Raw genomic sequence first — 13242 nt, forward strand, 5'->3', positions numbered from 1 at the left:
CCAGTTTTCAGGCCGAGAGTTCCACCAAGGAGGAGGGTCAAAGGAAACCCTCCCCATCCTTTCATTTTATTATTCTACTTCTGCCTTGAAGAACAGGTGTTTTAGCACCGTGAGCAGGAAAATATCTCTCCCAACTGGTACCAACATTCAAGATCCCGCCTTGGCCCCAGACACCGAGTATATTTTGAGTCATTTTTGATTTGGTCAACACAGACTGGTAAATTTTGCCCATAAGGGGAAAGAATTGAATTTGGCCAACCACTGGGAACCCAGAAATATCTGCCCCTCGCAGAAATGTCTTTGTGAACTTTAAGATGGGAAGAACGTATGAAGAGGGATGAACAGGGTGACTCAACAGCCAGAAATTCCTGAATCATCATAAATAATTGGTCGTAAAACGTAAGCAGCAACAAACAATTCAGGCAACTTGATGAGAAAATAATGGCTCTGTGCACACAATGGACACATTTAAAAATACACATTTCTGACAGGACTGAACAGGGCTATCAGTCATGTCCTGCTTCCTCAGGAAAATGCTGCTACTCAAGTCAAAATATCAGTACTATTTGACGGTTTTAGAATACTAGGCTTTCATTCAAATGTTTGAAATGAAGGAACAGCCCAAAATGATAGAATTTTTGAGGCAACATAATGGGAACCGATGAGTTTATTCAGAATGGGCCCAATAAGACTTTGCACTTAGATTCGACATTGTTCACCTCTTTCTGCATATTGTTATAAACATTAGCTTCTGGTTTCATGGAGTCCCTTAGAAATTTCTAAGAAACGTAACAGAAGAGAGAAGTTCAATTTGAAAGATGAAGTAACAGGACATTTATATACAGGCTCAGATATCGGGCTCAATGTACACACAATGACTATTCAGCTTAAGAAAAAAAAAATCCAGTCATGCAAATCATCTTACAAATCACTTGTGTTACTTTTCGAAGATCTGAGTTGCACGGACACCGGCACGTAATTTTTAAATGTCAGATAACTTTTGTGAACGTTTCATTGACTTATGCTTCCTTAGCGTTTCGCCAGTCAGAAGTTGACAGCAAACATGCTGTGCTAGGAGTGTTGCATTACCTTGGTCAGATTGGGCTTTGAGCCTTGCGGTGGATGCATCTGATATCGGAAGCATCCTTGCCTTTCATCTGAAGGCATCGGCTTATCTCAGAACAACAGCACACCACAAAAAAATCAGCATAGATAGCGCACTGTGAACAACTGGGCAAGTTCATTGGACGGCTCTTTTAGCATCATTCTAATTCTGTTTTCATGAGCCAAAAAGGTCATAGAGAGCACAGATGAGGCCTAAATTGAGTCACGACAGACCACAGCTCCACATAAAGACAAATCTTCAAGTTGTGTTGACCTGCTAGGAAAAGGAACGAAGAGAAACAGCACAGCAAACATACCTGCAATGCACTGCTTTCCTATTAAATATTAACGGCTTCATTTACATTTAAATGAACTGAGCAGAAACGGATAGAATTTCCACAACTGCTCTTTGGTGTTGCTGCTGCCATGGAAAGAAGCTGGAGATAATGTGGTCTGTAGGTAGGGGAAGGAAACAGGGGAGGGGTAAATGTCACAATCTCAACACCTGCTCAAAAGTGACTTAAAGATGATCACTCATTCTCAAAACATAATCCTCAACAACAGTGTTTTTGCTCCCAGACACACTCTTTTTCTCGCTCTCTTTCACGCTCTCTCTCTCTCTCTCTCTCTCTCTCTGTAAACATGCCTGTTCATAAATAACTTAAATGTCTCCTTGATATTCATGGTACAGTTTCTAACAGAACTTGAAGTAGAAAAGGATGGGTGATGTACAGCACTGAGGAGATGTCATAGTATTTGTTTTTTGTTTTGTTTAGCGTCTGACGCCCACGCTGCAAATATCAGCCATCGGAGACCGGAGGGGTGACCCATCCATACTTTTCATGAGTCTTCACCAAACTCTTAAATGTTGCTTCAGCTTCCTTGCGACTGAAGGATTTTTTTGATTTACCGGCTTTTCTACAGATTCGACCCTGTGCCAAAAAACAGAGAAGAGTCCACGTTAAGGATTCAGTAGCAGGTCATTTTCATTCTTGTAAAATATACGAGCACGCATGAAGTAAAGCTGCATGTTTTAAATGACTTCTGAAAACAAATGAAAAAAATGGGATCATCAACTCCTGAAGGCAGCAGTCACGTTTCCTAACTATTGTAGTCTCTCAAGGGCTTAGTTCAGTGCTTGACACGGAATAAGTACTCAGTACGTGCTATTGATAGATTGGTAAATGGGGCTGGGCAACACAACCTGAATTATTTTGTAATGATAATAATTGTGGTATTTGTTAAACACTTACTGTGTGTCAAGCGCTGGAGTAGTTGCAAGATGATCAATTTGGACACAGTACCTGTTCCACATGGGGCTCACGGTTTAAGTAGGATGGAAAACAGGTAATGAATCCCCATTTTACAAGGAGAAACCGAGGCACAGAGAAGTTGAGTGACTTGCCCAAGGTCACACAGCTGGCAAATGGAAGAACTGGGAATTAGAACCCAGATTACTGCTCTTTTCACTAAGCCCTGCTGTTCCCCAAGTGTGAGTGGGAAACTCAAAGAATGCTTTACTCCCTCAACCCACTGATGAAAGTATGGCAGCACAATTCTGCTACAATGCAGGTTTTCACTCTACATTTTGGTTAGAACATTGTTAAGGAACTTGTATCCAGCATTGTGAACATGTTGGGAAACAATATATCCGTGGTGTCAGAAAAATAGTCATAAGCACGTGTGCAATGTTGGAATGGGCAAGTACTAGAATAAGGTTTTACAACAGTGCAATCCCTGTGATACAGGACGCCAACTGGGTATAATAAAATTGGTAATAATAATAATGATGATTGTGGCAATTTTTAAGCACGATGTACAAAGCACTGTACTAAGCTCTGGGGTAGAGCCAAGATAATCATGTTCTACATAGGGCTCACAATTTAAGTAGGAGGGAGATCAGGTATTGAATCCCCATTCTGCAGGTGAGGGAACTGAGGCACAGAAAAGTTAAATGACTTGCCCAAGGTCACACAAGAGGTGAGTGGCTGAACTCAGGTCCTCTGGATCCCAGGATCATCCTCTTTCCCTTAGGCCATGTTGCTTCTTAGTACACTAATTGGTTAGCATTATTTATGTGAGCTTTAAAGAGCTAAAACGCTTCTGTGTAATACATGTTTTTGATGGAGAGCTGACTTTGGTAACATGATTGGAAATTTAAGTCCAACAATTTCCCAGAGGTTGCTTGCTCTTCGCTACCGCCACTAGCCAGGAAACAGGAAAAAGCAGTTTCTTGAACTGACAAAGCGTTTCAAGCAAATCTTGTTCATGGAATTCTAGTATAAGAATCCCTTTCAAACCGGAGCTCTGAAGAACCATATTCTAGTGGAAATGGGTTAGGGAGACCCTCTTGTAGCCTTAACAGCTGACCACCAGCAGAACCTAGAATTTAAGATCTGGGACTTATTTTTTCTCAAGGGTCTTGGAAACCAGTAAACTGTGCTTGCGGCTGAAAGACTCAGGGATTACTCATGTGAACTGAATAAAGGTCTGAGCACCAAGAAATGGCCAAGTGAATTTTCAAATAATGCCCTGTGAGCATTTGTGAGCCCTTGACACTCTGAAGGTAATCTACTGAGCCTGTCTTCTTGGAGCAAAAATGTGCATACCCACAGACTACTTAGAAATTAAAAGGCAATTACTATTAATAATAATAATAATTTTGGTATTTGTTAAGCACTTACTATGTGCAAAGCACTGTTCTAATTAATCAACCCTAGAGTGGACAACTTCCAAAATTCAGAGTGATAGTCTCAGCAGGCTGATTTTAGAACTAAATAATTTTCAAAGAAGAGGAGAAACATCAGGATTTATCCATTAGAAATGATATCTAAAGGATCCTAAGACTATGCGCTCTTTTCCAGACTTCATATATGCACCTCCTACACGGGTTTGAATATTTACTTCAGCTTCGAGACGATGTTCCCCAAATGAAAATGAATCTAACAAATAGTTGACACGTCCTACGGGCTTTCCTATGTCTATTATTAACTTGTTGCCTTACGGCCTTTTGTAGTGGTAAAAAGTCCAACTTCATGGGATCTTTGCCGAGCACGACTAATTTATGACATCGCAGTGTCTCGACTTAGAATCAGACTGCAAAAATCCCACCATTACACACTCACACCTGGCTTGTATTCCACCCCCCCACACAAACACACTTTTGTGGGGCATCCTGCTTGTCATCACCTCGAGATGCGATAGGAACCTGAGCTGTCTTGGGTTAGTCTTGATGCCAACCACTTGTGTCTGCTAATTGTGTTGTACCGTACTCTCCGAAATTCTTAGTACAGTGTTCTGCTGATTGATTCAAGAATCTGCGGTAGGAGCTGTTGTCTATTGGGACCTAAGTGAGCTATTGTACTTTCCCAGCGAATACCACTGATTTTTTTGTACCTAAGTCAGTTTGCTTCACACCCAACCTCATTTGCAAACCAAAAAGTGATTCCCATTAGGGAGGCAGTTTGGCCTAGCTGAAAGAGCAAGGGACCTGGGTTTTAATCCCATCCCTGCCTGCATTTGCTGTGTGACCTTGGGTAAGTCGCTTCGCTTCTCTGTGCCTCAGTTACCACAACTGTAAAATGGGGAATTGAGACTGTGAGTCCCACGTGGGACAAGATTATTGCTTGTATCCACCCCAGCACTTAACAAATACCATTATTATTAAGAGGGAGGAGAGCTGAAGGAACTCCACTGAGTTTGGTTACTTTGGACTTTCCAGAGAACACTTCATGCCAAATGGCTTTCCTGATTTAAAGCATCACTCTTGGAATTCCTGCCAGATCTCTGACTAGGTTTTGGCTCCTTGTCAAACAGTTATTTTCTAGGTTCTTTGTAGTGCCTCCTGAGTTTTCCTAAGTCTCTTTCCTCTGGCCTCCCTCAGGAATTAAAAAGATGGGCCAATGTGAGAGCTGGCAAATAAATTCTGATCTTTTCTCAACAGCTGATTAAATCTACTGGCCCCCAATACAATTTGGGGTGTGTGTGGGTGTGTTTTTAGACGATGGGTGGGCTTTAGAGGTGATGAGGAAATAGATGTTTAGTTTCATGTGGTCAGCAGCAGGGCAGCACCTCAGTAGTTATTGATGAAATGTTTTAAACTTTTACAATTTGCAAGCATTATATTAAGGGCTAGAGTAGATATAGAATAAGTGGATCAGACACACAGTCTCTATTCCTCAAGGAGCCCATATAAGAGCTAAGGAGGGCAGGAATCTTTCTCCTTCAGGTACCCAATGTGCTTTTGAATATCTGAATGAGGTTAAGTTGGGTTTAAATAGGCACAGTTAGAGGGATGTGTTTTCCTCCTCTTTTTCCCCTTCCATTCCTAAACTCTAGGTACTTATCCTTTGCCCCTTCCCTGCTCCCCACGTTTCCACCTCCACTCACCTTACTAGTTTTAATTTGATGATGTTTCTCATTTCAGGTTCTCTTTGCGATGCCTGAACTCATACGGGACTAGACCCAATTTAAATCTAATCCATTAAAAAACAAATATTATCTTAAGAAGTCTAATGGGGAACAAATTCTAATATTAAATATGTGCTACTGCAATGCTCCGTTAGAATTTAGTCCTAATTAATGCAGAAAATGGTTCTTAGAAATATCAAGAATTGCATTTTTCGTGCAAGAAATGTAATTAGGGGGCTACCTCTATACTTTCACCATTCTGAAATAATTTCAGCATGATATCTTTGGAGACTTGTGAACTGAAAGGAACCATTCAAGGAGGGCCTCGAAAGTATCAAAATATATTCTGCCCTTTTGGCAGGAAAACATGCTCTGCCCTGTTTGTCAAAGTACCAATTGTCAAAAACAACTGAAATGCACAAATGAACAGATACCTCTTTGTGGCTCTTTGAGAGATGATGAAGATAAAGCCCATAATAGTGAAGCCTCAGTTAATTCAGCACATAGAATTCCAAGCTGATAATAAAGTGACTTGACATTTAAACTCATCCCCAGCAGTACCGCATTTGTCTCTACAACTGAGTGCTTTCATCCTTGCCCTGTGTGTTTCACCCTCTTGCCTCTCTTGTCATCACTTTTCGGTAAGTTCTCCCGCTTCCTTCTGCTGCTTCCTCAGAAGCCAGATTCTCTCCTAAGGTAAGAGAATCTCACCTCCCACCTTGCTTCTACAATCGCAAGACCTCCTACCCAGTCATCATCTGGAAGCTATCTCCCTTCCACTCGGAATTCAAGGAGGTGATGACCCAAACAGACAATTTCTATCTTATGTAGAGAGAAAACAGAGACCTTTAAAGAAAACCTACCGATAAAATGATAGTCTCTCAATTCATATCTCATCACTAAAATTGCTCATCCTCTTCTGACTTCTTAGCTCCATCTATTCTGGCAAAGGAAATGGCATTTCAGAAGTAATTCCTATATTAGCTTCTTGCTGGATGGATTTTGCCACTGAGATCAGATGAGGTAATACTGTCCCCTCTGTAATCTGTAAGGTCTTTCTCCTTACTAGGGTCAAATAACTGTATCTGCTCAGCCGGGACAACTTTTCTCAAGACAGGGAGAGCTTCAGAAATGGCTCTTCTTATAGTAGTTAATCTGTCAGCAATTGAATGAGTTGGCCAATTGCAGCCCAGCTTTACCTGGGTTTTGGGGGTCTGTGTTTCCTCCCTCACCCTCCAATCTTTTCCCCATCTTTTCCCCTTTTATTGTTAGCCAGTGGAGGAAATCTTGCTCACCTTCATCAGCTGATCTAAGACCCAACTTTAGACTCATGTAAAGTCTCTGTGGAAAAACTCGAGCCACATTTAACCTCACAAGGGAATAATAATAATGGCATTGGTTAAGCGCTTACTATGTGTCAGGCACTGTACTAAGCGCTGACAGATTCTAAGGCATCCCAACTAAGACTGCCAAGCTGTTTGGCCCACTTGGTGGCATTTTATAGGAAAGATAGTACTAAAATGTGAACAATTTCCATAGTTTCTTTTTGTGCTGTGATGCCTTTGATCATTTCCATCATCATTACATGCAGTAAAATATCACAGTCTGCACTCATAAGCAGGAAACCCTAAATGCAGACTTCAATTAGGGTATTATTTCTCTTAATATTAGTAAAGGTACAAAATGTATGCTATTAGAGCACAAAACTATGTCAAAATCAATTTGTCAATGGGAACAATATTGCCAGAAGCACAGCTACGTGGTTTAGAATGAGTTAAACTGCTGTTCAAGAAAATTGAACTATTAGATCAAGAATTAGACATGGTATTTTTCTTCATTTCTGGTACCTTAAAACCAGCTTTCTTCTTCTGTTGAGTCAACCTCCTTCCCTGTCATATCAATCTTTGGTAGTGATTGCTTTTATTTAACCTATTTCTGAGCAGAAATAGCTCAACTCATCTCTTTAGTTTCCTGAACTTCTCCTTTGGCTCTCATGGATGCTTGTGGTCAGTTTCATGGAATGGTGGGTTCCTCTTCAAATGATCAAACTGACCTTCTCCTCCCCTCTCTTTTCACCCCTTCCTCTCTTTCTCTCTCACACAGCTCATCTTATTCTCTATCTGAAGTCCCTTTGAACCAAAAAGGAAAGGGCCCTGGGAAGAAGTCTCTCAAGTCCTCTTGTCTGCATTTACAAAATACACAAATCCACTTCCAGATTTCCAGTTTCAGCTAGAACCCCACTTCTTCCTTCATTCATTTAATCGTATTTATTGATGATGGCATTTGTTAAGCACTTACTATGTGCAAAGCATTGTTCTAAGTGCTGGGGGGGATACAATGTGATCAAGTTGTCCCACGTGGGGCTCACAGTCTTAATCCCCATTTTTACAGATGAGGGAACTGAGGCTCAGAGAAGTTAAGTGACTTGCCCAAGGTCACACAGCAGACTTGTGGTGGAGCCAGGATTCGAACCCCTGACCTCTGACTCCAAAGCCCGTGCTCTTTCCACTGAGCCACGCTGCTTCTCTATATTTATTGAGCGCTTACTGTGTGCAGAACACTGTACTAAGCGCTTGGGAAGTACAAGTTGGCAACATATAGAGACGGTCCCTACCCAACAGTGGGCTAGAAAACTTCCTTAAACTGTGAACCCAGGTGGGGCAGGAACTGTAGTCCTTCTACCAACTCTTTTGTACTGTACTCTCCCAGGCGCTTATAGTACAGTTCTCTGCACACAGTAAGTGCTCAATAAATACCATTGATGGTAAGTACACACTTCAAACTACCTCAGAGACATCAGTCAACCCCAATAAGCATTTGTATTGACTTTTTACTCCAAGCTATGTGTCATTTACCAGACTTCCAATAATGCTTCAGACAAGACTCTTCCCTCAGTTCACTTTCCTATTGCAAAACCAAAGGTAACATAGCACTGAAAAATTTAACCAAATCACAAAATACATAGGTCACTGGGTAAATGACAATAGTAATTTCCTCATAGCCAACCATCTTATTGAGATCGTGAGCCCCTTAAGGGCCAGGGACTGTGTCTGTTTCCCACCTGTTATTCTTTCCCCGGTGCTTAATCAGTGCCCTGCACATAGTAAACACCTAATACTATCACTACTACTAAGTAGTAACAACTGTGCTATGTGTTAAACACTTACTATGTGCCAAGCACTTTACTGAGCATTGGAGTGGTACAAGATAATCATGTCATAAACAACATGGGATTCATAGTCTATGGGAAGCAGCATGGCACAGCGGTCAGAGCACGGTGTTGGGAGTCAGGTCATCGGTTCTAATCCCTGCTCCGTCACTTGTCTGCTGTGTGAATTTGGACAATAATAATGACGGTATTTGTTGAGCACTTACTATGTGCAAAGCAGTGTTCTAAGCACTTGGGAGGTTACAAGGTGATCAGGTTGTCTCACAGGGGGCTCACAGTTTTAAGCGCCATTTTACAGATGAGGTAACTGAGACACAGAGAAGTTAAGTGCCTTGCCCAGAGTCACACAGCTGACAGTTGGCGGAGCCTGGATTTGAACCCACGACCTCTGATGCCAAATCCCGGACTCTTTCCACTGGGCCATGCTGCTTCTGGACAAGTCACTTAACCACTCTGTGCCTCAGTTACTTCATCTGTAAAATGGGGATTGAGACTTTAAGCCCCACTTGGGACAGGGGCAGTGTCTATTTATTGTCATTTTGTACTCTCCCAAGCACTTAGTACAGTACTCTGCGCATAGTAAGTGCTCAATAAATACGAGCTGATTGTCACACCAGCCATTTGTTTTACATTTACATCCTGGTTCTTTTGAAGTTATTTAAGTATCAAACCTCCCTGAGTCTTCACTAGATTTATAAAGCAAAATTCTCTAGCAAGGAATGAAACCTCAGTCTAGTAGGGTTCAAAAGGAGTTGAGGTGTGTTTGTGTGTAGGGTGGGGTAATTATTTTCCTATGGAGAGGAAGCATTATTCTGCATTAGCGCCTTAGCCTCAACACCTCATTAGCACCTCATTAGCAACTTCTGCACAAGGCTGTCAAAGAGTGAGCTCTGATGGGTGGGAGTAATATAATAATAGTAATGATGGTATTTGTTAAGCGCTTACTATGTGCCAAGCACTGTTCTAAGCGCTGGGGTAGATACAAGGTACTCAGGTTGTCCCACGTGGGGCTCACAGTCTTCACCCCCATTTTACAGATGAGGGAACTGAGGCACAGAGAAGTGAAGTGATTTACCAAGGTCACACAGCAGACAAGTGGTGGAGCAGGGATTAGAACCCACGACCTCTGACTCCCAAGCCCGGATTCTTGCCATTGAGCCACGCTGCTTCTCTGCGTGCCATATGATATGCCAGGCAATGGATGCATTCTAGCCTAGGATGTTAATGATTGAAATCAGTGAAAAAAGTAGAAAGCTGGACACTAGATCACTAATAATAATAATAATTCTGGCATTTGTTAAGGGCTTACTATGTGCCAGGCACTGTACTAAGGTCTGATGTCAGATAATCAGATTGGGCGCAGTCCATGTCACACAAGTTACATGTTTAAGGGGGAGGGAGAACAGGTGTTTAATCCCCATTTTACAGATGAGGAAACTGAGGCACAAAGAAATTGAGCGATTTTTTCCAAATTTACACAGTAGACAAGTGGCTGAGCAGAATTACAACTAGGATCTCCACAGGCCCATCTCTTTCCACTAAGCCACACTACTTCCCATTATTGTGCTCCAGCAGGAAAATGTCTGTTTTTGCAGATTAGGTTGGAAATGGTTCAATTTAAAATAAAATATCTTACTGTGATCCCAGTATCCTGACCACTGAAAAGAATCCTTCATATCTCCTCTATGTTTACCTAGAATAAGCCTTATTTGTATTCCTGATTCATGTGGTTTCTTCCTCAAAGCTCAGCTGATAACAAAGTCAATAACATATAGCAATAAAGAGACACCAATCTAATCTCAATCATGCGGCAAACTGAAATATGTCCTCAGGCTCTCAAAATAGTACATCTTTTTCAAGTGTTTCGGAATCATCCCAAACTGCCCCTTTTTTTAAATCCAAAATGGAAGTAAACACCAAAAATACATTAACATATGTGGGGGGTTTTTTTAGGTAATATGCAAGTGGCCCTTCCAGGATGATTCTGACACTAGAAGAGTTTTCACATAATGGACATCATTTAGTGGAACAAATGACTTATACATTTATTAATCTGAGAAACTAAGAATTGACTGGCTAATGTATGGCCATTCAGCCAGGGAGGTCAGGAACTAAGAACCCTATGGTATATTGTCCCTTTAAAATCAGAAGCACTGCGGGTCACTGCCCCCCAAAATTCAGACCAGCCGCCCACATTGTACCAGCAGGTTTTGAGCCTGGGGATTCTGGCAGTTTCCTGATTTGTCTGGAGTCCAGGGAGTCCGACAATTCCTCCTTCCAAACACGGTCTTATTTGTTTATTTTTCCAAACACGGTCTTATTTGTTTATTTTTCCAAACACGGTTTTATTTGTTTATTTTAACATTGTTATCTTGTTCTGCTGACCTTATCACTTATCTAATTCATTGTTTTCTTCATGGTCATTGTTTTCCTCTCACTGAAGCACCACGAAACACTTTATAAACACTCCAACTAAGAGCTCTATCACTTGGCCAGAAATGGAGGCTATAAAATTGGCACAGGAAGAAGGCCAGGGGAATCCTGGGGCTCTTCTCAGCAATCTTGCTGAACTGCAGTGGTTTAAAAGGTAAGTTGTTTTGGGCTTGTCTTACCCTAATAGATCCTTAACTCCTTATGGTTGGGAATTATCCTTAATTCAGTTTTTCTTGTATATTCTCCATATGATGAGCTTAGCATAGTGTTTTGCACAGGGTAAGTGCTCAATAAATACAATTGAATGAATATGATGCACAATTGTAGGTGCTCCATAAATATTTTTGATGGTGATGATTTGGGGTTAGTTGTCCATGTGTGGCTGCGGTGCAATGATTCTCTTTTGCCTCTTTTAATGATAGTATTTGTTAAGTGCTTACTATGTGCAAAGCACTGTTCTAAGCACTGGGGGGATACACGGTGATCAGATTGTCCCACGTGGGGCTCACAGTCTTAATCCCCATTTTTCAGATGAGGGAACAGAGGCACAGAGAAGTTAAGTGACTTGCCCAAAGTCACACAGCTGACAACTGGTGGAGCTGGGATTTGAACCCATGACCTCTGACTCCATAGCCCGTGCTCTTTCCACTGAGCCACACTGCTTCTCTTCTGCTCTTGAATGAGCAGAACACTGTTCTAAATGCTTGGGAAAGTGCAATGGATTACTGTATGTGATATGGGCCGTCTAGGAGCTTTCCAGTCTAGTGAGACAGACCTTAAAATAAGATACACATAGGAAGAAGTAATCAAGTATGAAAATAGGTACATAAGTCCTTTGATGACATGTAAGTGCTGAAGTGGACTATAAAGTGGGCAGGTGAGAAATTAATCAGGGATCCTGGAAGAGTTGTGATTTCAGAAGGGTTTTGAAGTTGGAGAGAGAGGGGGAAGAGGGGAGGTTGGAGAGGCCGAAGAGGCCACACATCCAGACATAGTCAAGCAGTCAATCAACGGTATTTATTGAGACTGTGAGCCCGTTGTCGGGTAGGGACCGTCTCTATATGTTGCCAACGTGTACTTCCCAAGCGCTTAGTACAGTGCTCTGCACACAGTAAGCGCTCAATAAATACGATTGAATGAATGGAGTGCTTGCTGTGTGCAGAACACTGTACTAAGCGCTAGAGAGGGAACGATACAATAGAGTTGATAGGCGTAATCCCTGCCCATAAGGAGCTAATCTTGCACAAGACAGGGCCCTTAACTCTGCTCAAAGAGGTGCCTATTTTTGCAAGCCAGAGTCAGGGGTCAGACAGAATCAGTTGGGAAGCAGTAATTTGCTCAGTGCCGGGTTAACAACTCCTCTGGAACTGACACTCTATCCTGATGCTCAAAGCTCCTATTATAGTGCTCTTCACACCCAGTAAATGCTCAAATGCTTTTGGCTGCTTGACTTTCTAGTAGAAAGCCACAAAACAGCACAATGTATTTTTAGAATTTATTCTCTCTTACCAGGGACTGCCTAAGGCAGAAGTGTGCTGATTTTTTTCGTGAGTTTTTCTCACTAAGCAATCAATAATCAGTTCCATCTGTTCAGAAAGTCTCTGGCCTTTTTCCACCACCTTCCTCGATGCTCTAGAACAGCCGGTCTTGTGCTGGACTGAAAAGGAGAGCGTCCCAGCTAAGGACAAGCTGAGAGGCAGCATGGCCTAATGGCTAGAGCACAGGCCTGGGAGTAAGAAGGACCTAAATTCTAATCCAGGCTCTTCCACTTGTCAGCTGTGTGACTTTGGGCAAGTCACTTCACTTCTCTGGACCTCAGTTACCTAATCTGTAAAATGGGGGTGAAGACTGTGAGCCCCGTATGGGACCTGGACTGCATCTAAGCTGATTAGCTTGTATCTACCCCAGCGCTTAGTACAGTGCCTGGCACATAGTAAGTGCTTAACAAATACCAAAAACAAACATACAGGGACAATCCATGTGAGGCACCCTACCTGTCTGAAAGCTTCAGGGGAAGCAGGGCATAATTCCATTCCTATAAAGAACAGGTTCCAAATGGGTTCAAGACTCTGTAAAATGTTTTCTCTCAAAAAATCATCAGGTGCCTATCAACAGGGAGAACTTGA

The 13242-nt window shown here is 42.0% G+C and overlaps 1 protein-coding gene across 1 annotated transcript in view; it reads right to left on the reverse strand.

Annotated features, from left to right (window-relative positions):
• Window positions 1-633: 633 nt before the first annotated feature.
• The window catches only part of UBE2QL1 (ubiquitin conjugating enzyme E2 Q family like 1), a 28683-nt gene continuing 16074 nt past the window's right edge, over window positions 634-13242 (reverse strand). Inside the window, exon 2 of the mRNA XM_038770516.1 lies at window positions 634-2036. Coding sequence (XP_038626444.1) covers window positions 1905-2036 — 132 coding nt within the window. The 3' untranslated portion in view covers window positions 634-1904. The remainder of the gene's footprint in view (window positions 2037-13242) is intronic.

The sequence above is a fragment of the Tachyglossus aculeatus genome, chromosome X3 (assembly GCF_015852505.1).
Source record: "Tachyglossus aculeatus isolate mTacAcu1 chromosome X3, mTacAcu1.pri, whole genome shotgun sequence".
NCBI lineage: Eukaryota > Metazoa > Chordata > Mammalia > Monotremata > Tachyglossidae > Tachyglossus > Tachyglossus aculeatus.